Source organism: Rhinolophus hipposideros (genome assembly GCF_964194185.1).
Source record: "Rhinolophus hipposideros genome assembly, chromosome: 19".
Taxonomy (NCBI): domain Eukaryota; kingdom Metazoa; phylum Chordata; class Mammalia; order Chiroptera; family Rhinolophidae; genus Rhinolophus; species Rhinolophus hipposideros.
Window position 1 is genome coordinate 12,721,104 of NC_138065.1, and position 27,203 is coordinate 12,748,306.

Genomic DNA, 27,203 nt, shown 5'->3' on the forward strand with positions numbered 1-27,203 from the left:
TTGTCCAAGGTCATCCTATTGTGCCATGCTGCCTCCCTGAATAAAACTTGCCTGTGGACTCCCTTTCGAGTCCTTCAAGAAAGGAGGCTGGTGTCATTTTCTTCCCCTCTTAGCCAGACTCTGGGAGAATAACCTGAGGGATAGAGTGGGAGGTGGTAGCTACAAGATAAAACTCTTTTCTCTTAGCAGAAATCGGGGCCTCTTTTTCTGACCTTTAACTTCCCACTTCCTCCTCTACAAATTAATCAACATCTATACCCACTTGTTGTCACACAACAGCCTAGCAGACTGCCCCCGCCCCCATGTCTTTCCTTAAGGAAAGAATAGTCTGTGAGACTGTGCGTCTCTCGGACTGTATATTTCTCTCTATGTAGTCTCCAAAAGAGGGTTTGCGGCCAATGACGAGTAAGATTCCCCATGGAGACCTCCCCATGAGCTGCCTTAAAAAGATTTGGGAAGGGGCCTTGTCTCCCCTTTCCCCTGCCTGGGAAAAGCGGCTGCTGGCTCTGACTTTTCCCTCTCACCTAATTGGGAAAAAAGTCTTGACAGTGATAAGATTAAACTCTCTCTGCTCAGCTCTGTGAAACAATTTCAACATGTAATATATGTCCCTTAAAAGAGTTGCATACCTCACCTCAAGGACTTTCTACTTCGGCTGTTTGAAGATCAACATAATTGGTTTGGGTTGTTTCTATAACGTGATAAATGAGTCCCACAAACCGTGCCAAAAACACTGCTCCTCCCTGGTATACTTATCAATAAAAACCTCCAGTTGGCTTTGTTCTGGGCTCCAGTCTTTCAGAACTGTGAGACCCCTGGCCTTCTGAGATTTAAACTGCATTAAGTCTCTGTATGTTTCTTTCTTAAAACTTAACCCAAAGTCGCCCCTTCTCGTACCCTCACTGCCCGTGTTGTGCTGGACGCGACACCCACTCTCATTTCTTTTTCCCCCTCAAATAAAGTACACTTTTCCAGTTTAAAGCTAAGCTTCTACCTGAGATCCTGACTTCCACCTTCTCCCCCTCTTCTCAGATCTTGTTCCACCTGCCACTTTTTCTTGCATCTCGCCTCTGCTTGTTCCTTCTTCTAATGCCCATAACTACATTCTAATCTCTCCCATGTTAACCCATCACTTGAAACCCAAATCTCCCTCTAACTATGAACCAATGAAGTTTTTCTTATTGTTACATGCGCACACACTTCTCAAACATGTAGATTTCTATTTAACTCTACTCCTTTACATCCCAATAATTTTTCAATTTATTCTCAACTCAACTATTAGTTTTGTGCAAAAGTAACTGCGGTTTTTGCAATTGTTTTTAACCTTTCAAACCACAATGACTTTTGCACCAACCTAAGTCTCCTATACATATAGAAAAATGCATAGAAGTTTGCAGTGCAAAGAAAGATCACGTAGTGGGTATGCCGATGTATATGCCACCAGGTTAAGAAATAGGACATTACCAGCACCCAAAAGCCCTATGGTATTATCCCAATTACATTCTCCTTCCTTCCTAAATTTCATATCTTGACTTCACATTCCATATATTTGTTTTGCCTGTTTTTAACTTTATGTAAATGGAGCTTCACATTACATATTCTTTTGTGTCTGGCTTTTTTGCCCAGCATTATGTTTGTGTGAAATAACCATGTCATTGTCGCAGTGGTTTATTCATTGTTACTGCTGTATAGTACTCCATTGTAAGAAGATGCCGCAATTCATCCATTTCACTGTTTATGGATATTTCAAGTTATTTCCAGTTTGAGGCTATTTCAAATAAGATTTCCATGATCATTCTTGTACATGTCGTTTTGGTGTACATGTGCACATATTTCTTCATCTGCTTTTTGTTGTTGTGTTTTGTTTTTTGTTTTTTTGTTTTCTTCATCCGTTTTTAGAGGAAGGAAGTAGTTTGGTTGGGAACCACCATAAAATAGGTTGGGAAATTTAAGGCACAATAATATTCAACCAAGCTTATCATGAATTACTTCTAAACTTACACAGAGATGCATATCACACAGGTGCATCCAAGAGAAAGTACTTGGGGAAGAGATGTGCCTTTGCGTGAGGGAATACACTGAGAATAGGGAACAGAAACAGACTGTGTAATTATGTACCAAATTGCAGAGGCCCAGAGTAGAGGTGACTTTTGGAAACTCTGGGCTAAAACCAGACAGTTTAATACCAGGGCTGGAGTCCTCACTCCTGCTCACCCAGAGCCTGTAACAGGACAGGGAAAAGGAACAGGCATGGGGAAGGGAAGGAAGCTGTAGGTGGAGGGTGGTGGTGTCATGTCTATAAATCCCAGACATCTTCCTGCCAGAGCGTCTTCTGCCCTCTGTCTCCCGTGCCTCAAAGTCAGGCTGAAACCTCTGTGAAAGGAGAAACTCCAGAAGGACTCTGCACTGCCTCCACCCTTCCTATTCTACCGATGCCTGAGCGGGGGAGGGGAACCAGGGCAGATCCCTAGGGAGCACGTGAGGCTTATCAGATGCAAATATTCATGCCTGGCAACTGAAGCTTGAAGTCTGGGCATGTTTGGAAGCCAGTGAAAGAGAGAAGGGTGGAGAGGGAGCAGAAAGGCTGTACTGAGCTTTGGGATTAAGAAACAGGAAGTGTGGATAGCTGCAACTGTCATCATCATCATCGTCATCATCATCACCCCTTGAATTTGAATCACATAAGAGTTTAGAAAGAACTTTCTGTTCCTTAATTTTCACATCTCTGTTGGGGTCAGGGCAGAGTTTATCCCCATTATGCTCATCTGCCCAAGAACACGCTGGACAATATGTTGCTTTTTGTTTCTATCCCACATATCAGTGCAATCATACAGTTCTTGCCCTTTTCCATCTGACTTATTTCACTTAGCATAATACTCTCAAGATCCATCCATGTTGTCCTAAATGGCATGATTTCATCTTTATCACGGCTGTGTGGTATTCGACAGTATATATGTGCCACATCTTTATGCAATCATCTGTTGAAGGATAAAACAAACAAAAACACCAAATTCATAGACACAGACAACAGAAGGGTGGTTACCGGAGGGGAAAAGGGGTATGGGGGAGGAAAAAGAGGGTAAAGGGGTCCAATACATGGTGAAGGAAGGAGACACTAGACTTCCTCCAGGGGTGAGCGCACTAGAGAGTACATACAAATGTAGACTTACACAGTTGTGCACCTGAAATTTATGTCGTTAATCAATAGTACCCAACAAATTAAAAAGGAAAACAACACGCTGGACTGAACGCAGGGTCGGGACCCTAGGCCGTATGTCCAGTCCCTGCTCAGGAGCCCATATGGCTCAGTTCCCCTTGGTTCGCTGGAGGAAGTGGAACAGGGAATAGAGTAAGGCAGGCACACGTGCCCCGCGGGGGGAAGGACTCTTGGCAAAAGACCTGGAAATGGTCAGAAGCTAAGGCGGTTGCGGGAGCAGAGATGGAGGGGTTGGAAAGGTGTGACCACTCTGAAAACTCCGTCCCCTTCTGCGCTAAGTCCGCAGCCACCTGGAAGGTGCGCCGGGACCCACAGGACACTCCCAGCCAGTGCCACGGAGGTAGGGGGTGACTTCGAGAGGATCCCGTGCGTTCGGAGACCGTGGGGTTCGGAAAGGCAAGCTTCCTGGGGCGCCTCCCGGAGGGTGGGGGAGGTGGCGCCGCTCCTCCCGGACGCGCCTGGAGCGCCCTCTGTCACCTCCAGGCGCCCGCCGGGGCTGAGCAAAGAGCGGACCCGCCCAGGTGCGCCGGGGGTTGGGCCGAGTCCGGAAGGTGTGCCGCCCCGCCCCGGGCGGGTTCCCTCTGCCACCCCCCGCGTGAAAGTGAAAGTGTCGGGCCCGCGGAGGTCGGGCATCGGGGGGCGGGGCCGGCACGGACGTGGGAGCCGCGCCGGGTTCTGGAGGGGCCATGGATGGACTCGGCCGCCGCCTCCGAGCCAGCCTGAGACTGAAGCGTGGCCGTGGGGGTTAGTGTCGGGCCCGGGCGTGGGGCAAGAGTGCGGCCACAGCGCGGAGAGCGGGGCCAGGACAGGAGGCTGACCGTCGCGGGGGCCGGGGAGGGCGGCGCGGAGGGTCGGGATCCCGAGAAGTCCGCGGGGCATTGGGGAGGGCGGGGCAGGGCTCAGGTGAGGGGAGACCGGCGCAGGTAGGGGTGGACAGGACGAGGTGGGGACGGTGTCCAAGGTCAGATGAGTGGCCAGGTCAGCGAGGGTGGGGGTGAGGCAGCCGGGCACAGGAAACGTTTGTGGGGCCCCGGGGCCACGTGTACTTCCAGCCAGGAAGCTTGTGGTGCAACCGCAGGGTGCCTGGACCGTCCTCCGGGAGACCCTGCCTCGGCCCGGGGTGCCCGTCGCCCCGCCCTACTCCCTCCCACCCCGCGGGGATCAGCCCCCAGCACTCGACCCTGTGGTGCAACTAGCCACAAGCCAGAAAAGCTGGTCTTCCTGACGACTTACCAACCCCCCCCAAGGACATTAAGTGGCCCTGGAGAGTGTGGTCACCAGAAGAGCTGGGGTGGCGCCTGGTCAGCTGCTTCCTTAGTGTGTGAACCACCCAAGTCACGCCTCTCTTAACGCCCCCCTCACTGAAGTGAGAATTCGAATTCCTCCCTGTCCAGGGTTATGGGGATTATATTAGAAGTTAATATTTGTTTCCTCTCTTAGTAGGGGCACTGGGCTTTGGAAGGAAGACAATTAGGAATTTGTTCGTTTTTTAATTCATTCAACAAACATTTATTGCTACTTATCACTAGCCAGTCCTGTGGCCTCTGAGCATAACCCTCAGTTACTTTGCTCATTGGTCCCACCTTCTGATGAGAAAGGAGCCAATGGAAAAAGTAAGCAGGGGTCATTCACAGACAGTCCACCCCTTCTAACACTGGCAAGTTAATAGATTGAGTGAGACCCCCCACCCCCACCCACTACTGGCCCCAGAGTTGGGGAGACCTGAGGATGAGATCAGTGCTTCTTCTGCCATCACCCCTGTCCTCCACCCCCAGCCATTGCTGTTCTCCTTAAACATGGGGTTCCAGTATTTGGTCATTCCATCCCACCAAAGCAAAGAGGTCAGAGACCTCTGGTGGGTTCAGAGGCCTGGGCCTGTGCAGTGGCTGGAGCAGAATGCAGGGTGGAGCTGGTGTCCTCTCTTCTCTGGAGAGCACTGACCTGGTCTTTCCTGGTCTCCCCCAACCCTGAGAAATCCTTGTGAATGGCAGGGGTTTGTTCCTGCAACTCGAAAGGGACATTCCAGTTGTTCCCACCCACTCTGGCCCCAAACCAGGCTGATAACTGTGCCTGGAGGAGCTTCCTGGTCCCTGAGGAACTGGAAGATGAGCAGCTAGTACTACCTGTCCTGAGGTCTGGCACCTGTCAGGTCAGGAGAGTGTGCCCTCCTCATATTCCATACCTTCCATCTGTCCTCCACCTTCCTGGAGCATTCCTACTCCTTCTTTTGCCCTTTTGACCATAGGGCAAATGTGGCGTAGGAGGGGGTGTGTGTACACACACACCCACACCCCCCCCCACACACACACACATAAATCATCCTAGTGGGGAGGAGTGGCAGTGGTGGTGGTCCCAGGTTGACAGCAGCTGAGCTAGAAGAGGAAGGGCCAGCTTGCAGATCCAGGTTCCAGAAACTCCCCTCACCTATATTCTAGCCCCGTCTGGGACTTTCCTCAGGTGGCTGTGGGAGGAGCTTCCTGGTGGAGGAACGAGTGTAACCAGACTGCTGGCTTCCTTAGAAAGGGTGGCTCCCTCCTCAACTAAACACTCAGGATAATAATTCCTTTCTAGGGCACTGGGGATTAAATGAGGTGACCTATATGAAATATGTGTGTGTGATGGATGTTTTCTCTTCTGCTGAGAATCCCCTTTGAAAGGCAGGAGAAAGCAATTTTTTTCTGGATTTCTTGGGCCTCAGCTCAAATGTCTAGTAACTTAATTTTGTTTGAGTTTGTGAGTTTTGCTGTTCTCTTGGCTCTTCTGATTCAAAAGCAGGAGGAAATGGGCTGTGAATTGCAACTCAAAGGATTTGGGGAAAAGGAATAATTTCCTGAGGTTCTGGAATGGCCAGTGAAAGGATTTTGGTTCTCAAAGCCCTTTGCACACAGGAGACTTCCCACATTTGTGGGCTGTTTGGTGTGTACTGCATCCAGAAGGCAGGAGCATGGCTGAGAAATCTCATAATTCCCACCCTCAACAGATTCTGTTAATAACCCTGAATTACTTTGTGCCTCAATTTCCCCATCTGTATTAGGAAGATGCTTGTTCCTCAGACAGGTGGTAAGGATCGTGTAACAAACCTCTGCAGGTTGCAAATGAGCGTGGTGACAGCCCCTAGTGTTCTCATCATTATAGCATTCATAACATCCTTAGTTACTGTGATGGGGCTTCTCCCCAGGAGTCCTGGCTGGGCCACGGAGTGCTGGCTTTTACTAGTCTCACGAAAGTAGGATCTGAAGTTCTTAAGAGCAAGGCAGCCATTTCCTCTACTCCAGCACCCCACTTTCTTCCAGAGGGCTACCAATTCTTTGCAGGAGTGCAAATGCTGGCACCAAACTCTTTTGCCTCCTGGCTCCTCAGGCACAGTTTCATAGCCTTCTCTCTTACCCTGTGGATTTATTCACTCGAGTGAGAATCCTACCTAGTTAATGTATTGCTATTCTTTCTCTCTTCCCCAGCCTCCAGAAACAGCCTCTAGACACCACTAGAGCCCCAGGAGCCAGCTGCTCTGCTTTTAGCTTGGGCAGATCTGCTGATGTGGCTGAAAAAGACTCACAGGAGTGGGGGTGGGGTGGAGATCACCCAGATGCTTTCCGCTGCCATTGAGTGACTCTCAGGCTGCTGCAACCAGCCCCTTACTGCAGGCCAGGGAGAAGAGAATGTCTTGAGTCAGTGCTTCCTATTTGCAAAAGGGATTCTTCGCTGGAGCCCTGGAACAGGTCCCAGTGAGAGAAGTCTGTGTTAGGACATATCGCAGGGGTGAGAGATACACCCTGGTAGTTCTGCTGAACTATCAGGACCTCTCCAGCTCAGAGACAAACTGTGCTCACTATTTCACCAGCGGGCCAGGAGGCTTTAGGTTCGTCTTGATTTCTAAGATTCCCTCTTGCTAGAATAATTTCTCCTATTCGATCGTGAATGGGCCAAGTCTATTGATCTTCATCCGGGAAGGCAGAGGCATCGTGGCTGTGGGGTGTGCTGGTCCTGTGCAAGTTCCAGTGTGCGGCAAGTGGCCGTGCAGGGGGTTTTTGCTGCTGTTGACCAGGTTGAGACGTGAAAGGTCGAGAATCAAAGTTATGGGGATATAAGATTCCTGTCTTGGGACCAGGGAGGTTCCGGTACCCACAGTTTGATGAGTTCTTCACTTTCCTGAGGTTTGTAATCAACCCGTTGTATGATCTGCAGCTCAGAATTCAAAGCCCTTAGCCCAGAAGCAGCTGGGCCTTGAAGGTGTTTGTTCACGACCTTTTGTCTCACCACGCCCTGGGGCTCTTGGGAGGAGCTGAGGTCTAAGCTGCAGTGCCAGGATGCTGCCTCTGCGGGCATTCTGCCACCTTCCTGGGTCCTGTCACATCCTTCTTGCTCAACCATTGGGTACACAGGATGGAAACTGCTCTCCCCTACTTGGAAGACAGCGTCGGGCTTGGCTTCATAGAGTTGTGGTTGGACACGGAAGCAGCAGCCCCTTTCTCAGGCTTTCTGTAGCCAGTCTGTGTTGGAGGAAAGGGCAGTGCTCCATGCCCCGCAGGCCCCAAAAGATGGAAGGACAAGTGGTAGGCGGGATGCGCAGATTGTTCCGGAAACGGCTGCCTCGGCTCCGAGCAGGTCTGCACTGGATTACCCATTGCCTTTTTTCCAGGGTGACTCTCTTTGATGCGGATGTCTCTTCCTTGAAATGCTTCTTTCTCTTCTTCCTTTTATATCTTGACCTCCACTTCGTCCCCCATGTGACAGGCCTGGGAGATTTCCCCTGCCGGTTCTTAGATCCGGTCATGCCCTCTGTGGAGGTTGGTGTGGTCACAGCCACATGGCCCTTGCGCCTATTCTGACTTAGTGAGTACAGGTCTAGCCAGGGCATACTGTTTCAGGTACTGCCCTGGGCACCCTGTGGGTAGGCAGAGTCTCTGTGGTACCCCCGGCCGTGTGACCTGCCATGTGGCCTCCCCAGTACATTTCCTTGGCTTCCAGATAAGTGGTTTCTTTTGTTCTCTTGGCTCCCCATGGTTTCACGTTCCCCAGGGCAGGCATGGAAACTGCCCAGTTGGCTCCAGTCCTGTTCCAGGACCTGAGATCCTGGGTAAGCTCCAGGGACCTCCACGTTGGCAGCGTGGCCTTGAGGTGTGGAAGTTGCCTGGGGCCTCGCAGAGTCCACGCAGGGCACAGATCAAAGGGACACTGAGTGGGCCCTGTGTCATGGTTTCAGGGTCTGCCCAGGACAATCCAGGGGAAGCTGTAAAGGAACCAGAAAGGGCCCGGGAGCACTGCCTCTCCAGCTTTGCCGGAGGACAGCATTTCTTTGAATATCTCCTCGTGGTTTCCTTAAAGAAAAAGCGGTCTGGGGAGGATTATGAACCCACGATCACCTACCAGTTTCCCAAGGTAAGGACTGAAGGAGGAGGCAGGAGGATGTTTGAGAGGCGGGCGGGGTGCCCTCTCCCGCTCCCCACCTTGCCAGGGCTTGAGTCTGGAGCTGCCCTGAGCTCACCGCTCTGTTCCCTGCAGGCCCAGCCCTGGGTTCTGATATCACCCCCAGAATCTAGGTCTGGCTTCTTTGTGAGGAGCTGACCTAGGCTCCCTAGCTGGGAAACGAGGCTAGTTCTTCTGCCCCTTTAGGCACCTCCTCATGCTTCCAGATTACACTGCCAGTCACCCTTCTCTGTAGAAAGCTTACCTTTCTGGAACCCCATCTCAGGGACAGGTGGGAAGGAGAGGGTGGGCAGGCACACAGCTGGTGGCTAGGCTCAGCCTGTGGCCACAGCCGTGTGTCAGGTTCCTGGTCTGCTCCTGTATTGGGTGACCGGGTGGAGATAGGACATCCTTCTCGTTAACCCTGAAGGTGCAGCTGCTGAGCTGCCGCTTCTCTTCTCTGATGTGGTACCTGACTGACGTGGTCCTCGCTGGCAGCCGCGCCGTCTCTGGTTCTTTCTGTATTCAGTGGGGCCCTGGCCCCCTTCCTGACTATGTAGATCCTCAGGGCACTCAAGCTTAATCCAGATTCATGTAGACTTGGCCCAGGAAGGACTGTTTCAGCTTTGGGGGGTCGTTCCCGCCAGACGCAGGGTGCAGTCCGTGTACAGAGTGACAGGCAGAGGCAGCTTTGAGCCCAGGCCAGTGGAAAAGCTGATTCTCAGATGGCTTTGGGGCCCCAGTGGAAGTGTGCCAGCCCTCTGGCCCTTACCTGCACCATCCACTCGCCTCTTTTCCTGTTTCTTATAGCGGGAGAACCTGCTTCGGGGCCAACAGGAGGAGGAGGAGCGGCTGCTCAATGCCATCCCCTTGTTTTGCTTCCCAGATGGGAATGAGTGGGCACCACTCACTGAGTATCCCAGGTAACCTCTGGACCCTGGGACCGGGGGAGAAGGGACCGTGGGAGCCATGGGGTTCCCGAGCACACCCCACTTGGTGTGCACGCTGATTTCTTGCCAGCTTTCCTCCTGATGGGGAGGGATGCAATGGATTTATTATAAACATGTTGCCTGGGGGCCCACAAGGCCAAGGATCTTAGCTTACTGAGTTGACCAGTTGTCTCTGTGCAGAGAAGGGCGAGACTCTCTCCCCGGTGCTAGAAGTGACCGTTCCTGTGTTTTGACTCTGCCCCTGGCAGAAGCTGGCCTTAGAAGCTGGCCCCTGGCCTCTAAGAAGGTGACATGGAGAAGACCCTTACAGCATGAGCCCTGGAGTTTGACTGCCTGAGTTTGAATGTTGGCTTTACTACTTAGGAGTTGAATGACCTTGGATAGAGAGAGACACGTGCTCTCAGCCTCAGTTCTTACCTCTTTGAAGTAGGGATAATACTGGAACCTACTTCAAAGGGTTGTTCTGAGAATTAACTGAGATGATGCATGTGGGGCTTGACACCAATGTGCACTCAATAAATGACATTATTACTCTCGTGACTGACTGAGCAGCAGCTCCCTTTGTCCTCTTCACCCCCCTCTGCACACCCCTGATGTTGACAACCTTCCTGGTTTAGAGTCTAGTGAGCAAATGCAAATCACGTCTGCTCTTCCTCAGGGAGACCTTCTCCTTCGTCCTGACCAATGTGGATGGGAGCAGGAAGATTGGATACTGCAGGCGTCTCTTGGTCTGTGCCGCTCAGAACTGCCCCCTCCTCTCTGCAGCCCGATCGGCTCCACATCTGGGCTTGCTCAAGCCTCAGCTGCAAAAGTCCAGGCTCCCTGGCAGGGGTGGTTGTAGAGAAAGCACAGCCCAGCAGCAGCAGCCATGTTAATGCCCTGTGCAACCCCACAAGAACCGGGCACACGCCTCTCCTCGCCCACCCAGGGGACCTCTGCTGGCCACGCTTTGGCCTTTGTCAGCCCAGCTTTCAACAGCTCCGCTCTGTGGGAGGCGCCAACCTGATCTTCTCCACCTTCTCTATCCAGGCCTCGGTGCCATGGCCCCGGGAGCCTCCCCGAGCATGGATTGAGATGTGAACAACTGTTCTTGGCTCTCAGCACCGCCTGAGTCACTTTCACAGTGCTCTCCTCCAAAGCCATTTCCTCATCGCTGCAATATACTTGCCCCTTCCCCTCTCTTTGCTGACGGCAGATGGTATTGGTGCTGCCAGTGAGCCCACCAGCTCCCTTAAGGCCATCTTCTTGTCACATCGGTGGCCAGTCTGTCCTCCCTGCTGCTTGTCCTCTGAGCAGCAGGCCTTTCTCCATGCAGCCCACCTGTCACCAAGAGCCCCCAGCCCCAGACAGCAGCCTCGGTCCCCATCAGCCCCAGCTGGGTAACGGCTCTGGGAGGCGGCAGCACTGAAGGAAGCTCTCTGTCCCGCAGCCCGCCGGCCCTGGGCCTCGCCTTCCCAAGGTATACTGCATCATCAGCTGCACCGGCTGCTTCGGCCTGTTCTCCAAGGTAGGGGTGGGACCGGATTCCGCAGGGGCCTGTCAGGCCTGTTTGGCTCCCAGGTTTGCCTGGCTGCCAGCCCTGCCTGTGTTCCCTGAGCCCTTGGTGGAGCTCCTCCCTCACAGCCGGGGTCAGCAGAGGCACATGTGGGAGCACTGAGGCAGACAGGGCTTGAGCTCGACTTGATTTTAGAGAAAAATGGGAACTGAACCTTGGGGACCGTCTCCCCTGCTGAGAGTCCACTGCTCCCCCTCCAGTCAGGTGAGGAAGCAGCTGGAACAGGACCGTAGGAGGGGCCCCACGTTAGGCATCACACGTTTCCGGGTCCCCGTCTGTCAAATGTATATAATGATCCCGCACCTTCCTATCTCACAGGTTGGTGTGAGGCTCAAGTGAGGTGATCTGTGAGAAAGACAGAACAGAGAAGAAACACAATTGTTATACAATGTTGGACTTCCTCCGACTCCTTCCAGGGTGGAAGGGATGCTCAGGCCTCTAGGACTTGTGCTGGAGCTCACCTGAGAGCCAGTCCATCTGGGTTGGGATCAGAGAGGAGTCCCTAAGAACCGGTGGCCATGAAAGGGCTTCAGTGTGCTCTGCCCCCAGCAGGCCCCTTGGAGGGCAAAGTCAGGCAACTCCATCAGCCTTTGCTTGGGTGATGTGTTATCTGGGCAGGGTTCCAAGGGTCGGAGGCAGGCTCTGGTCCTGGGGAGTCATCAGTGGAAGTTGGACGGCAGAGTGGCACCCAAGCGGCCCAGCCTTCTAGGCTCCCATTCCAACCAGTGAACATGGACCATCATGGATGAGGGGTGTACTCTGGGATGACTTCCTGGGGAAGGTATTTAGTTTATGTTGGTGTTAGGAGAAGGGAGGAATATGGATGGGTAGAGAGAAGATGAAAAGAAGGCTAGGAGAAAGCCAGAGACAGGCAGCAGATGGGTCTGCTAGGGAGGAGAGAGAACCAGCTGGTGGAGGGGCCTAGAAGATACCATGAGGTTGGCTGGACCAGTGCGGGAGCCTCACACAGGGGTCTCTGCCACCCTCCCTTTAAGCATGCTCCCCGTGGTCCTTTTCCATGCAGATCCTGGATGAAGTGGAGAAGAGGCATCAGATTTCCATGGCGGTCATTTACCCGTTCATGCAGGGCCTCCGAGAGGCGGCCTTCCCTGCTCCTGGGAAGACTGTCACCCTCAAGAGCTTCATCCCCGACTCGGGCACTGAGGTGGGTTAGCAGGATGGGGAAGAGCCTCCCTGGCCGGAGGGTGCAGGCCCCTGTGGTACCCTCCTCACCGCCCTTCTAGTCACTGGGTTAACATACCCAGAAACTGAGCCAGGCACAGACCGGGTCTTGGCTTGAATTAGTGACAGAGTTGAAAATCAAACCCAAATTTTCTGATCCTCCCAAACTTATGCTTACAAGGACCTAGTCACTCACTGTTCAAGCCACCAAGACTTTTATTTCTCATCAGTAAACCACATAAGCTGAGGTTCCTGGTGCTAGACTGGACTTTATCCCCAGCCCCCAAACTGCCACTTTCCCCCACACCCCACCTCATCCTCCTGTGTCGGTCCATATCTGTACCTATGGCCTCCATCCATCTATTTCTTATCACCCAAACCCACCCGAAGTCCCCTCCCATGCCCCACGAGATGCCGTGGTTTTAAACAAAGTAGCAGTTAGTACATTGTTTTAAGAGTTCCAGTGTGACCCCTGGTTCTCTGGGCAATCTGTGTGTCCCTTTGAACCTTGGCTGCCCCATATAAAAACAAGGGGAGGGGCTAGGCTTTTTCACTTACTCAAAAAATAAGCATGGAATGCTTGCTGGGCACCAAGCTTTACTATTTTCTGGCTATAAAGTGGTGAATAAAATGAATGGGGTCCCTGACCTCATGGAGCTAAAAGTCTAGTGGGGGAGACAGCTGTTCAATAAGGAGACAGACAAATAAATGTATAATTAAAAATCGTATGATTGTGATGAAAGGGAATAAAACCGGGAAGCTACCTGAGAAATGACAGAAAACACCTATCGTATTAGGTGGCCAAGGAAGGCCTCTGAGACTGGAAGGAGGATGAGACCGAAGGGAGCAGAGCAGTCTGGGGGAGGGGCTAACCTGTGAAGGACCTCAGGCAGGAAGGCGTGTGACATGCTCAGGGAACAGGAAGGAGGTGCTGTGGTGAAGCGTGCCGTGGGAGGTGGGTGTGCTCAGTGAGGGCAGCGAGGCAGACAGCACCTTGCTAGAGATGGCAACACCAGTGTTATCCCCAAGCAGAGGGAAAGCACCGATGGGGAGACACAGGATCAGATTCACTCCTCGGGGCAGAAGGGAGTGGATGCTGGCAGGTGCTGGGCGTTCTGGGGTCTGCAGGACGTGTCCGTGTGGTGACACCCTCCCCCTCTGCTTTCCCCACAGTTCATCTCACTGACGCGGCCCCTGGACTCCCACCTAGAACACGTGGATTTTACTTCTCTGTTGCACTGTCTCAGTTTCGAACAGATTCTCCAGATCTTTGCCTCTGCAGTGCTGGAGAGAAGAATCATCTTCCTGGCAGAAGGTCTCAGGTGGGTCCAGCCACTGAGCCGCTTACCTGACCCAACTGGCATCTCTGGGTTCAAGGGAACAGCCGGTGGGGCCTCCCCGGAAATCAGGCTGTAGGACCCGTGCGCTCACCCTTCTGCCTCCAGCTCTTGAACTGCACTAAGCCTCGAGAAACAGCTGATAGAATTCCCCCGCTTCTGCCTCCAAACTTGATTTCTGCCTAAGCCTGAAGAAGGTTTCTGATTCAGCTCGAAGAAGGGCATGACGTGTTCCTGGGACAGACCAGTTAGGGGAGGTGCAGATATGATTCTGCTCTTGAAAGGCTGAGGGAGGAGAGGAGGGCGGCAACAGGGCAGGAAGGTCTACAGTGGTATGGAGGTCAGGCCCATCATCCTCAATGGCAAACACATCTCATCTATCCATTTATTCCCTCGTTCAACAAACATTTATGGTGTATCACCTGTTTGCCAGATGGCAAGCATCAGGAAGGTACAAACAAGACATGGTCTTTGACCTGAGGAGATGCAGAACTCTGTACTGGTCGAAACCAGGGGTGTTGAAATCGGCAGAATGAGCTTCAAGGCCTGTTCTTCCATCTTTAGCTCTGTGGTTCCCCTTCGGTTAGTTTCTTCTTGAAGTTATGATCTCCTCATCTGTAAAATGAAGAAAATGATTGTACCTACCTCATAAGGCTGTGGGGAGGACTCAGTGAAATAGTTCACATTAGGCCCGTAGCACCCTGCCAAGCACATGTTGGTAAATGCTGGAGGTTCTTCTTTACAATAAGCTGACAGTTGAGTATATCTCTGTGTTGAGTAGAAGCAGGGTACCGTCATGTCTTGGGCTGTACCTCTTGGGGGCGTTGAGTCTGAGAAAGACATGGGGAAACGTGACAGAATGGAGAAGGAAAAAAACTATTGTAAAACAGTGGGAGGTTGGCCTTCTATTCACATGTGGGGCAGGAGGAAGCTGATGATATTGGGCTGACAACCCTGGTTCTACATTTTAGGGAAGTAGAAGAAGAAGAAAAAGAGGCTAGGGATCCAAATGTTAGGCCAGAGGGTCAGGTGAATGTCATGGGTTTTAGAGGAGAGGAAGCTTGGGCCGGGAGTGGGGTCTGTGCACTGAAAGTCTTATAAAAACCAGTGGCAACAAAAAGGCACTAGTTGTGGGATAACCCTTGAGGGAAGTGGTGTAATCTTTGGCTATGGAAATAGCTCTTCCACTCTCAGCCCTGTTGGGAAATGAGAAGTTTCCGGGTAGTTGGAGCTGGGATTCTGGCCTTTCCCCCGAAGATCAGAGCTTAGAAAGTGAAGGTGATTCCAGGAGTCAGATGGTCTGGACACGGGCAAAGGCTGGCAGGACTTACCTCTCAGGCATTCAAGTTCTCCAGGGAGATCCCACCACTCCCCACTTCCTTCCCACCCCGAGTTTATCAGATCCCTGAAGCACTGGCAAGGAGGGGACTTCCAGTCAGCCTTGGCTTGACTCTCAATCTTTCTCAGGAAGTGATAGCTTGATACCAAGAATTGGAACAAGATTTCCACATCTGTGTTTTTATTGGCCGTGGTTTTGGGGCAACATGGAGACATGAAGAGCCATGAAATCAAGTAGAGAATAAAGAAGACAGAAGGCGGGGTTGTGTGTGTGTGGAGGGATGGGTGAGGAGTGGGGCCTGAGTTGCGACTTAGGCAATAATTACACAGGGGTGCTTCACTGGAAAGGGTAGCCGGGCCACCTCTGTGGGACTTTCCGGGTAGGAATTGCCGGCCAGAGGTTCCTGGAATGTAGGAATTTCCCAGGCTAACTCAGGCACCAACCTGGTAACTTTCAATAACCTTCCATGGCCAGAAGGAGCCATGAGCAGTAAAGACTGGGCTGGAGTGTGGATAGACATAAGAATGAAAAAAAAGGCTTCCCCTCTCTGCTGCACCCCAATGTTTATGTGTTTGTCTCCCTGGCTACGCTGTGAGTTCCTTAAACGCAGGGTCAGTGTCTCACACTTCCTGGTATCCTTAGCCCAGAGGAGCTCAGTCAGTGATGTGTTTGAGTCAAGGCATTTCTTCTTCCCTCCTCTCCGTAGAGCCACTTGTATTTTTAGCCAGTAGTGAGTTGAGAAGACTAACTGGGTCAGGAGGATCAAAGAGAGGCCCCATCCTGGATGATAGGAGGAGCCTCAGCCTCTGCTGGTTTCTGCCCCTCCTCTCCCAGCTGCGAGGAGGAGACAGCTCTGTGAGCAGCGTGGCCCCAGACTTGGCGTGTGTGTGTGTGTGTGTGTGTGTGTGTGTGTGTGTGTGTGTGTATGTGTGTCTGCACAGGCAGCAGTCGTAGCAGCAGCTGCTGTGGGTGCCAGGGTGCAGGCACGGGAGGCCTCTCTGACTCTCGTTCTCTGTGCCCTGTCCCCAGCACCCTGTCTCAGTGCATCCACGCTGCCGCCGCGCTGCTCTACCCCTTCAGCTGGGCACACACCTACATCCCTGTTGTCCCCGAGAGCCTGCTGGCCACTGTCTGCTGCCCCACTCCCTTCATGGTTGGAGTACAAATGCGTTTTCGGCAGGAAGTTATGGACAGCCCCATGGAAGAGGTATGGCGCAGCAGCAAGGGGGCAGAATTTGGAGCCAGACAGAGCTGGATTGGGAGCCCAGCTCTGCTACTAACAACAGCTGTATGATTCGGGGCTTTCACTGCTCTAGGCCTGAGCTGCTTCGTCTGTAAGAGGGGGATGACAGTGTCCAGTTCCTCGGGGTTCGAGGGGAACTCACCTGTCGAAAGCGCCCACCCTGGTGCCTGACACAGCTCCCTACTCCTGAAGGAGTTCCCTCTGGGCTTCAGGGGCAGCACTTTGCTTATTTAGGGATCATCTGCTGTGCTAATCCTGTTGGTCCCAATGAGTAGGCTTCGGGGTGTCCCGTGTTGCATCTGAATGGATGAGCACAACTGGTCTATACAACACACACCCTATTGGAATTCATTCACATTCCTTGGATGTGAGCTAACTAATGTAGCCCTCCCAAAAACGATGAGTCTTGAAAGTACAGATTTTTGTAGCAAAAGTCATCTTTCTGATTAGCTCAGAGCTCAGTTGGCTGTTGGGGATATAGCGCTTTGATTTTGTCAGCTTCCTATTTCTTGGCAGTGCCCCAGACACACCAAAGGGCTCAGTGGTGAAAATGGGCATTCATAGCATAAATCTATCTTCAGTCTTGGAATAACAACTCAGAACATGTGCTCTGCTTAGCACTTTAGTAGGAACTTTCAAGAGATAGCATGTTACTGTAATCTCAAGTGAGAAGAGCTACCCTGTTTCTCCGAAAATAAGACCTAGCCATACAATCAGCTCTAATGCGTCTTTTGGAGCAAAAATTAATATAAGACCAGGTATTATATTATATTAATTATATTAATTATATATATGTTATGTTATATTATACCTGGTCTTATATTATAGTAAAATAAGACCAGGTCTTACATTAATTTTTGCTCCAAAAGACGCATTAGAGCTGATTGTCCAGTTAGGTCTTATTTTCGGGGAAACACAGTAGTTAGGTATGTATGTCTGCCCTGATTAACCATTGACTCCCTCTGTGCAGACAAAGGGCCAACCAAGGGGAGAGGCTAGAAAAAAACTACTAAAGAGGCATGGAACCAGCCCTAGTGGCAGGATTTCCTCCATTTACCTAAGAAATACCTGAGGTCCAGAGAACTCAATTGACATTTCCAAGGCCACACAGGCCATGATGGAACCCAGCACACAGGGAGAACCAAAGCCCTTCTTACACAGTGTTGCTGGGAAGGAAAGAAGTGTTTCCCGTCCTTGCGTCCTGGCCTTCCCAGACCTCAGAACTGCTGAGTACACATGCCCTTTGAACGAGCCTTCGCCCTGTGACTAACTGGGACAGAGTATCAGCCCCGTGTTTAGCAATAAGACTTAAAATGTCCCAACTCCAGAAGTTATGAAACTTCCTGACACTGCAGCTCCAACTCCTCCCTCTGATGGCCAGGCGGGAAGACACCCCAAGGCCAGCAATACTGCAGCTCCTACCGTCCAAGAGGCTTGGCCTGCTTACTTCCTCAGCAGCTGCTCTGTAAAAATGGTATAGGGAGGGCCAGCGTGGTAGTCGGGGGTGCTCCCTGACTCCCCACATAAACTCTCTGGAAGCGATTACTAGACAGACAGTAATATATCCAAATATTAGAAAGATTTTTAGAAATGACTTTGCAAAAAAATTCTTCACGCTCACTTACCTCCCAACCCCCACCCCGAACAAACAGCCTTCCCTGAGTGAAGGCATCTGAGCCGATGTATACAAGTGGTTTCAGGCCTGGACTAGTTCAGCTTTTCTCCCCTGATGATGGATAATTACAGTGCCTGCTTTTGGCACACTTTCCAGTCCCTCTCTTTCCTTTTATTTGGAAGAAGGGAGCATGGAGGGATCATTCATGCTATTGTCAAGACCAAGGGTCCAAACTGAAAGGAGGAGCCCAGGAGGCATTTCAGTGACCAACACAGGTTTTGGGGGGATTATGGCAAACTGTTGAGCACATGCCCCATCCCCCGCCCCAGCGGGGCAGCTGCACCCAGTTCCCTCTTGAGTGTTGTCCTTGAAAATGAGGACCAGCGTTAGAGTCCCCAAGTTATCAGGAGAAGCCACAAATCCAAATTTTATGTGAAATTTTTGAATTTAAATACCAGAAACTAATTCAATTATTGAAAAATGCTCTGAGGATCAAAGAAACAGAGCTGCAGGTTGGAGTGCCACCAGCAGGATTGCCCATTTGTAACCTTCGGTTTAGACTGAAGGCCCCCCCAGCCAGGGAGGGAGCTGGTACTAGAACTCAAGGCCCCCAAAGTCCAGCCCTGTGCTTGCTTGTCTCCCCTGCAACCTGTAGACACAGGGTCTCCTCACCGTCTTTCCTTCCTTCTTCCTGTTGACCCTGGACTCATTTCCTTCTCTCTCTGTTTCCGGCGGGAAGGCCCAAAGCTCTGAGAGAGTTTTTAGAACAGACTTCCAGGCAGTTGCACATAAAGCTGTTGCAAGCATGAAGAGATGTCCATCCCTGTCCTAAAGTTGGCCAGAGAGGGAGGGAGTTAAAGGTGAGTATCAGCAGAGGGATACAATTCTGAGGCCTGACACACACTAGGCTTGGGAGCTGGCTCCACTGTTTATTAGCAGTATGACCTCAAGCAACTTCTTTACACCTGTTTCCTCACCTGCAAAATAGGGATAATACCCGCCTCTATGGGACTGTTGGGAGGATTAAATAGTGTACAAAAGACACATCGTGTGTGCCATGTACTAGTTCCCTACATAGAAGCAATTACTATACTCAATGTTTAATTAAGGGAGTGACCAGCTATGATTTCCCCATACGTATTCCAGTTCTCTCTCTCTCTCTCCGTTAACCTCCTTCCTACACCCTCAGACCCTTTCCCCAGAAAGAGAACTGAGATTTCCAAAGAGCGGAATGGTGAGAAAGGAGTGTCAGATAGGAAATGAGAATTAAAGATGCTGATTTTGTTGCTACTTGGGCTGAAAGGTATAGCCACTGGCATAAATGGAGATGGTCAATCCTCCTGAGACAAAGCCATTCTGTGTGTTTATTTCAGGTCCTGTTGGTGAATCTTTGTGAAGGGACCTTCTTAATGTCAGTGAGTATCTGGGTTCAAATCCCCTGCAGGCCACCACCAACTCAATCACTCTAGTTTCATCCATTGTCCACTTATTTCAACAAACTTAAGTGCTTTTGTTGAGTGAGAACCCATGCTAATAAGACCTCCCCTCTCTCAAGGAGCCACTAAAGACCAAGACACAGATGACCTCACAACAAGGCAATCAGTGTTGGTGCCTTTCGAGCAGGGGTATAAACCAGGCACCACAGGGGGAGAGAGACTGGCTAATGCTTAGAGGCAAACTGAAGACCAAGAAACCGCTCCTGTTCCTCTCCTATTAAATTGGGGGTGGAGTAGGGGTGCAGAACGTATGTCCTCCTCCTTTCTGCTAACACTGCCCTTCACACCTCCGCCCTGACTACTTGACCTCTGAGCTGACTGTCCTCTCCTAGGTTGGCGACGAAAAAGACATCCTACCACCCAAGCTTCAGGATGACATCTTAGGCTCTCTTGGTCAGGGGATCAATGAGTTACAGAGTAAGTCCTAGGTCACTCTGATTTGGGGTTCTCCAAAGAACTTGAGGGCATCATTCCCAACCATTCCCTTCCGGAACTGACATGAACCCGACTGAGCAGTCCTGGGCCAGTCCCAGATGCCTAGATTCTAGGGCAAGTCTGAGTGTGAGATTTATTCTTCCTAAGCAGTGGTGGAGAACGCACAGCCAGTCTCCCATTTTAATGAGTCCATCAGTAATTTTGAACCCTAACCCACCCCCTTTCCTGGAGCTTTCAGTCTGCAGTGGCAGCCACTAGGAGGTAAGAGTGGGTAGTGTCATCTTCTACTACCCTCTGAGATGACCTCTATATGTCCCCTGCAGCTTCCGAACAAATCAACGAGCATGTTTCAGGCCCTTTTGTGCAGTTCTTTGTCAAGACTGTGGGTCACTATGCTTCCTATATCAAGCGGGAAGCCAGTGGGCAAGGCCGCTTCCAAGAACGGGCCTTCTGTAAGGCTCTGACCTCCAAGACCAACCGCAGGTTCGTGAAGAAGTTTGTGAAGACACAGCTCTTCTCCCTTTTCATCCAAGAAGCTGAGAAGAGCAAGAACCCTCCTGCAGGTAAGCAGTCGAAGCCCCTATCATCAAGCCCAGGGGGGGCTACTGCCCCCAAGTCAGGTGTGGCCAGCCCTCACCCCTCAGATGAGTGGGAAGGAAAGAGCATTGCCCTGCAGAGGCCCACACGATAGCTGTGATCGAATCAGGGAATTGGAAAGAAATAACCTGAAGCCTAAGAAAACGCCCCCTGGGCTTTATAGAAGTTGCTCCATTTAGGAGCCAGCAGGCCTCCTTTGGGGTCAAACTGAAGACTTAGATCTCCAGGGGTCTCTGAGGGCCAGGGAATCCTGGGGAAGGAATGTGGGGGTGTAGCAGGGGAGCACGGGGAGCAGAGGATATTTCTGATCCTTCTCGGAGTTCATCACAGTCGGCATGGCCAAATGAGGTGCCTCTAATACCTGTATCTGAACGCACAGGCTATTTCCAACGGAAAATACTTGAATATGAGGAACAGAAGAAACAGAAGAAATCAAGGGAAAAGACTGTGAAATAAGCTGAGGTGAATGGAGTGACTAGACCTACAGGCCAGTTTTGGACTTTGTCCCCTGCCAGGACGGTAGGATCAGCGAAGCTCTCAGCCCCCGGAACCCACAGCTGCCCTCCAAGTCTTGGTAACCAGGTCTTGCTTCAAGCTGGTGTTTTGAGTTTGGGGTCCCTGGAATCAGCTTTCCCGAGACTTTAGAAGGCTCCGTCCTCTGTGCTCAGAGCTGGGCTCAAAGCTGCATTTCCTGCAGAGGTGACAAAGAGCACGGAATAGTAGCACAGGTGTTGTAGAGACTTACAAGTTGCCGTACCTGCCCTGTCCCGGGAACCATGATTATATAAAAGGCCTCCACGGAGAGAGCAGGTGTGGCCCAAAGGCGCAGGCTCTCCACATAACACGGGTCTGTGGACATGTGAGGATAAGAATAAAAATGAAACTCTTGTTTATGTGTCTTTGGCTTCCACCCTGGGCGGAGAACAAGGCAATGGGTAGAATAAACTGGAATAAAGGGCCTGGTCCTAGTGGCCCAGAACTCGGGCTGTGTGGAGTGGCAGCACTCTAGGGGTGAGCACGCCACGTCTAACAGGAAGGATAAAGGTACTGTACAAGCAGCGACACTGGGGACAGGGCAGTGCTTGCTGGCTCTAGCCAGGTGTGCTTTCCAGAATCCTCGGAGGAAAAGGCTGCTAGCCAGAAGGAAACATTTGCAGTCTGGGGTAACTGGAGGGTAGGCGTTTCACTGAATGGAAGCCAGGGAACACTACCTTGCTTCCGTAAATAGGTCTGTCTGTCACTTCCAGTTTGGAACCTTCGGTTTTAGACATCCTACTTCCCACTGTTATTTTGGGAAGCCCAGTCCAAGTCTTTAGCTCAAGGTGGAGCGATCCCTGCATTGACATTTTTCCCTTTGAGGAAAGAGAATCATCATTTTACGAGTCCAAAGGAATTTGCTTAGTGGTCACGAGTCCCGCTTCCCTCTACAGACAGCTTCTGTTTACACACTGTAAGGGACGGGAAACTTGGAGGAATATCTTGTCTTTCAAAAATTCCATCTTTTTAACGTGTGAGTGTGGCCCTCAGAGGCCCCTGAGTTCTGTACAAAGAACACAGATGTTTTAGGAGGGGGAGCAAGGGGGTCAAGGTTACCCAACTGAATTAAAGCCAATGCGATTTCATTTTGGGGGTGGAGACCTACTGCATGTGGCAGGTGTCCCACAGTCGACATGCTACCCATAATTACACTGCAACTCTTCACAGCTTCTGAGAGTCTCTGCATCTTTCTAGATAGTTCATAGCAGTGTTTCCTAAAGCTAGTTGTACCTCAAAAGGTTTTAGAACGAGGACCGGAATACTGGGAAGCTTATGAAAATAGTTTGAGGCCCCACCCCAAACCTACCACATCATATCTAGAGATAGAGCCTGGGAACCTGTATTTTTAAAGCTTCTTAAGGTGATTTTGATACCTAACCAGGTATATGATCACAAGAAGAATCACGGCTAGCTGGGATTTACTGTAAATGTACCTTTAATATGGTGCTGATAGTATCTAGAGCGAAGGATGGACACACCAAACAGCTGAGCATTTGCCAGATTCCATTTGTGCTGAAGAAGATTCTAGCATCTTGGTTTATAGCTTTTGCCCACTAATACCTAGCGTGGGGTAGGAGAGTACACTGGACCAGGACTCAAAAGATCTGGATTCTAGTCCCCATTCAGAAAAGTAGCAACTATGTGACATTACATGCCACCCAGCCTCGCTAGACCTCAATTTCCACCGTTAGTAGTAACCATCTGCTGTGTCTATTGTAATAATCACATAAAACAGTACATGCAATTGTGTCAAATAAACAGCCTTCTCCTTCGTTCTTTTTCCTACTTTGTCCTAGCTTTCAAACTTGATCTGCCCTAGTATTTTCCTGTACACACTTCTCCACCTACCCCAGATCCTGGAGAAGTTGCTAGCAAGCAAAGGTAATGAGAGATTTCCCCTCTTGCTATAGTCTAGTAAAGAATGAAAGGTTTCACTGTCAATGCTAAACCAGATTACATGGGACTGATGGAACCCCAAGTGTAAGAAAGAGTTCTGGCTGCCAGGCAGGGCAATACAGCTACTGTTTATCCAGGATTCTGGAAACCGGGCATAAATAAAAACTAGTAACAAGATACCTCATTTAGCCAACAGTTCAAGCATTTTTTGCCGTCTCCCTCTTCTGGGGAACAACTGAACTATCTATATACAATGAAAACAGATCTGGTTTATAGTTACTGAAGATACTTGGTTCTCATTTCAAACTGTAGTACAGCAAGTCTTCATTGAGCACCATCAATAGGTTCTGCAGCTTTAAGCAACATAATGTAGAAGGAAACCAATTTTACCCAGGCTAATTGATAGAAACAAGAGTTAAGTTCCTACGGCATCTTGTCAACGTTATAATGAAATAACTTGAATGAAACATTATCCAAGGACCTACTGTATAGACATTGAGTAGCCAGAAAAGGAGGGTACAGACTTTCAATAATTTCCCAGAGAGGCCCAGGCTTCTCTTACTGAAAACTGGGGGAAGGGTTGGAAATTCCTAAAAGACTCATCTCAAGGGTGACAACTACAACAAAAAAAGTAATTAAGACGGAAAATGAACGTAGCTTTCCTGTTTAAGTTAAAGTAAGCTTTAAGTACTAACTTTAAGTTAAGTGGCTTTCCTGTTTTAAGTTAAACAGTTGATATAAAATAGAAAGGTCAAAGGACACATAACAGCTGACCGAATTTTCTTATTTATTAAAGAACAAATAAATGTTGCTTAAAGTTTTAAAAATGACATTAAAACTTAGTTTATCGTTCCACTGAATAAAACTGAGAAAAAGGCTGGCTTTCAGATCATATATTTATTTAAAAAAATAAAATGAATCGACAAAATTATCACATTATTCTGCATGCTAACAGGATTTCCCCAGCCCGTGAGAGATACCATTTCTTGAGCAATAAAAAAATGACTTCCTCAACAATGTAAAGATAGGAAGCCTTTTAATTCAAATTCAAGGTGTTTATCACTAGTTCCACCTCATAAGCTAGTGGGATATATCTGTGCCACAAGCTGAGCTCCTTAGTAAAGAAAGCTTGAGAAGACACTAAACAAGGATGTCACTAAAAGATGATTTGTTAAAATTATAAAGCAACCATCTTTTGGCCTGTAAATATTCAACATTAGAAATCTCCACCACTGGGGATCTGCTCCCCATGACAATTTTATTCTGGATTAATCCAGGATAATTACAACACATGGCATTTTTTTTCCTGCATGCTTTCTTGGGCCAAACCCTGTATGACAACATGTACAATTTATAGGAAATTCCCATTCTCACAGAGGACAGTGTTACCAACAACAAAGAATAAAAGTTATACAACATTGATTATGATAAATTATATTTGTTCTTGTCCGCCCCATTCTCCTTAATATGTTCCGATTCTTTCCTGCAGAAAACATGAGTTTCCTCCATTACCCCAATTATGTCATTAATGATGATTAGAATGAGCTGCAGAGACCTTGATTCTGAAGACATGTATGTGCAGGTGAGACGCAATCTGATTGCAGACACTAACACAGTAGCGAATCAAATCAAAGAAAGAGAAGACCTGGAAGGAAAAGAGACCATTAGATTCTCAGGACCTGCTAAGGTCATCTCTAAGCTTCCTGCAAGGGAAGGGGAGTCACTTCTGACTTTCTCCTCTTCAGATTCACCACCCCCAAGCCCATAGTTTAATAACTCAATATCCTCATTAAATTTTCTTTTATATCAAGGATCAACAAAGTCTTTCTTAGAGAGACAGTAAATATTTTAGGCTTTGTGGGCCACTCTTTGTCACAACTGCTTGACTCTGCCAGTGTAGCAAGAAAGCAGCCACAGCCAAACGTAAATGAATGGCCATGGCTACCTTCCAATAAAACTTTATTTACAAAAACAGGCCACCGGATTACAGAGTGCAGTTCACCAACTCTTCCTTTACTTTACAGTCAGAAACATGGAATTTATAAGCCCTGATGCAGGCAGAACTAATAATAATCACACACACACACACACACAGTCTCAAAGACAAAGCCACATGGAACTGTCACAAAGTCCCATAAATGTGGTTTTCTGACGTTCCAAATTATTACCATTATATGATCTATCTCTCAGGACTGGCCCCTGAAACAACAAAATAAGCAGCCTCCACATCATAAAACAGGACGCAGGACAATACTTACCAGCGCAATCCAAAGTACAATATACTCATCAACAAAGCTGTTAAAATATTGGTCCAGAAACAAAAGTGCTGGGCCTATGAAAGCTGTGTCATGCAAATGCATTTCGCTTTTAGTCATGTGTGCCACCTATGAATGAAAGAGAATCAATGATGTATGCATTTCATTATTAGAGCAATTGAGAGCTACGTAGTAAATAAGTATTGTGCTCAAACAGCAAATTTCAAGAATTGTTTTTAGCAGGTATCTGTTGAATTTCCCAAACTAAAACCCCGACAACACGAAGTGTGTGAGAGAGCTATTACACCAAGGGATATACCACGTCAACAAAGTGCCCCAAAAGATGCTTTTCACAAGGTGCCTAATTTGAGTGTATAGAATGAAACTGAAGAATGAAGACAAACAAAATAACCAAATTAAACTGTGGATAGAGAGAGTTATAGAGGTTCCTGGGGCTTCTGATAATCTCATATTGTAGCTTCACAGAAGAGTAAAAACAGCTCCCAGGTTGATGTCAAGACATTTTGATTGGAGGACAGTAAACTTGACAACTGTGTAGGGAGGTATGGAATGAAAACTATGGCCACAAAACCAAAATAAGTCAAAAAAAAAAAAAAAAAAAAAAGAAAAAAGCCCAACTTTCATGCTTACCACAAGCTTATTGGTGATTTTAGCAGATACAAAACCAAATGTCAGTATATAAAGACAGGGATGCTTTTCAAAAAGCTGGACTGCTGATTTCTTGTAGATCATTACAGCTAATGCAATCACTGATCCAATATGGAGAAAAGGAGAAAGGACACTTGTTCCCTGTACAAAGAGAAGAGAGGAATTAATGATACTCAACACTGAACAAATACTACGTGGGTCTGCTGTAACACAGATCAAATTCAAACTGAAGAACCTCATGGTGCTGCACAGCCAGCAGTTTCTAACGGGACACCAGAACAGCTATGGAAAAGCTGTGGCTTGGATGGGTTAGGCACAGACCGAGGATTTCACTTTTAAAAGGCCAGGCTTCTTTTATAAAGCAGGTCATACTTTTTAAAAAAAATATGTGTAAAAAAAGTGTGTGTGCATCACAAAAATAAACATGCATACATAAGCATATAAATGTATGCATGTATAAATAAAACTGAAGTTTTGGATATTATTTTTTTAAGACTAAGGGGAAACTCCAAGTTAAATGATTTTAAACAATTCAAATGAAAAACAAAGCGACCACAAAACCAAGTCCTAGCATAAACAATCATTGGATACTTACTGCTATCGTTGATCCATTTTTTCCAACACCACCTGTGAAGATTACACGGAAGTAATTCGTACAGGAAAATATGGTCCCTGCTACCGTACAAAGTGCAGGAAAAATTTTCACTTGAATATTCAGCACTGGAATCTTTAATAGGTAGAGAGAAAGAACAATTAAAATATACACAAATTGAAATAAGAAACCAGAACAGTCAAATATTTGATTCATATTCTGGTATGGTCTCCATTCCCTTCAGTTTAATACAGAAATTAATGGAAGCTTTTCTCCTTTCCATTATAAGCAATATAACAAGTCTCAAAAAATAAGCCTATATAGAATTAATCTCACTCTGACATCAATCCTTAAAAAAATAACTGATCCAACTTTATTAATTTGTGTCATAAACTAAGTGAGGTTCACCTAACACATCCCAGAAGTGGCAACAGTGAACCAGGCTATAATGTCTGGCATTTTTCTAAAAGTGTATTTTGCCTTTTTTCTTGGTGCATTTTTTTAACTCTACCTCTACATGTGTAATTCATTACTAACTGTTATGAGAAAGTGTGGAGCATAAATAAAAGACTAAAAATATTTGCATCTAGATTGAAAGAAATCTGTAATGAATGGAAGAAAAAGTTCTACTCAGAAGAGTTCCCAACATCAAATTGTTAAGATACAGGCAGCTAATAAAGGCAATGGGCAACTAAGAAGGTATTCACAGGCAGGGGCAAAAACAACTTACACACATCCTAGCAGGAACAGACAACTCTACGATTGTGTATCCAAATTTTTAATATAGACATTTACTTTCCAGAAGAAGTAAATAATATGTTTATAGTATACTGAAAATGAGTGATTTACCTAAAATAATGGGACTGAAATCATCTTTCAAGC

The 27,203-nt window shown here is 48.6% G+C and overlaps 2 protein-coding genes across 11 annotated transcripts in view; one reads left to right on the forward strand and one right to left on the reverse strand.

Annotated features, from left to right (window-relative positions):
* Positions 1-3,386: 3,386 nt before the first annotated feature.
* Positions 3,387-23,673, forward strand: DENND2D (DENN domain containing 2D). Of its 7 annotated transcripts, none has more exons than XM_081080523.1 (12): positions 3,387-3,557; positions 8,421-8,596; positions 9,434-9,546; positions 10,232-10,301; positions 11,003-11,080; positions 12,153-12,293; positions 13,484-13,632; positions 16,016-16,193; positions 19,218-19,259; positions 19,673-19,757; positions 20,099-20,338; positions 20,752-22,681. In XM_081080523.1, the coding sequence occupies exons 1-12, from the start codon at positions 3,440-3,442 to the stop codon at positions 20,826-20,828; spliced, it is 1,467 nt and encodes a 488-aa protein (XP_080936649.1). In that variant the 5' UTR covers positions 3,387-3,439; the 3' UTR covers positions 20,829-22,681. The 7 variants fall into 7 exon arrangements, with proteins under 7 accessions (XP_080936649.1, XP_080936653.1, XP_080936650.1 ...); XM_081080524.1 differs by lacking the exon at positions 3,387-3,557 and adding an exon at positions 3,638-3,961; XM_081080529.1 differs by lacking the exon at positions 3,387-3,557 and adding an exon at positions 7,719-7,822.
* A 10-nt stretch (positions 23,674-23,683) lies between these two features.
* CEPT1 (choline/ethanolamine phosphotransferase 1) overlaps positions 23,684-27,203 on the reverse strand; it is a 34,263-nt gene continuing 30,743 nt past the window's right edge. For all 4 annotated transcript variants that reach the window (XM_081080530.1, XM_081080532.1, XM_081080531.1 and 1 more), the window contains 4 exons: positions 26,325-26,456; positions 25,712-25,870; positions 25,064-25,189; positions 23,684-24,450 (listed from right to left, as the gene is read on the reverse strand). In XM_081080530.1, the coding sequence (XP_080936656.1) occupies positions 24,331-24,450; positions 25,064-25,189; positions 25,712-25,870; positions 26,325-26,456 (537 nt within the window). In that variant the 3' untranslated portion in view covers positions 23,684-24,330. The remainder of the gene's footprint in view (positions 24,451-25,063; positions 25,190-25,711; positions 25,871-26,324; positions 26,457-27,203) is intronic.

Excerpts from the sequence above, each read along its gene's own strand:
- DENND2D (XM_081080523.1), top strand. The coding sequence starts at position 3,440 with ATGGAGGGGTTGGAAAGGTGTGACCACTCTGAAAACTCCGTCCCCTTC. Across the intron at positions 8,597-9,433 it reads TCACCTACCAGTTTCCCAAG|CGGGAGAACCTGCTTCGGGG; the intron begins GTAAGGACTGAA and ends TGTTTCTTATAG. Across the intron at positions 16,194-19,217 it reads TGGACAGCCCCATGGAAGAG|GTCCTGTTGGTGAATCTTTG; the intron begins GTATGGCGCAGC and ends TGTTTATTTCAG.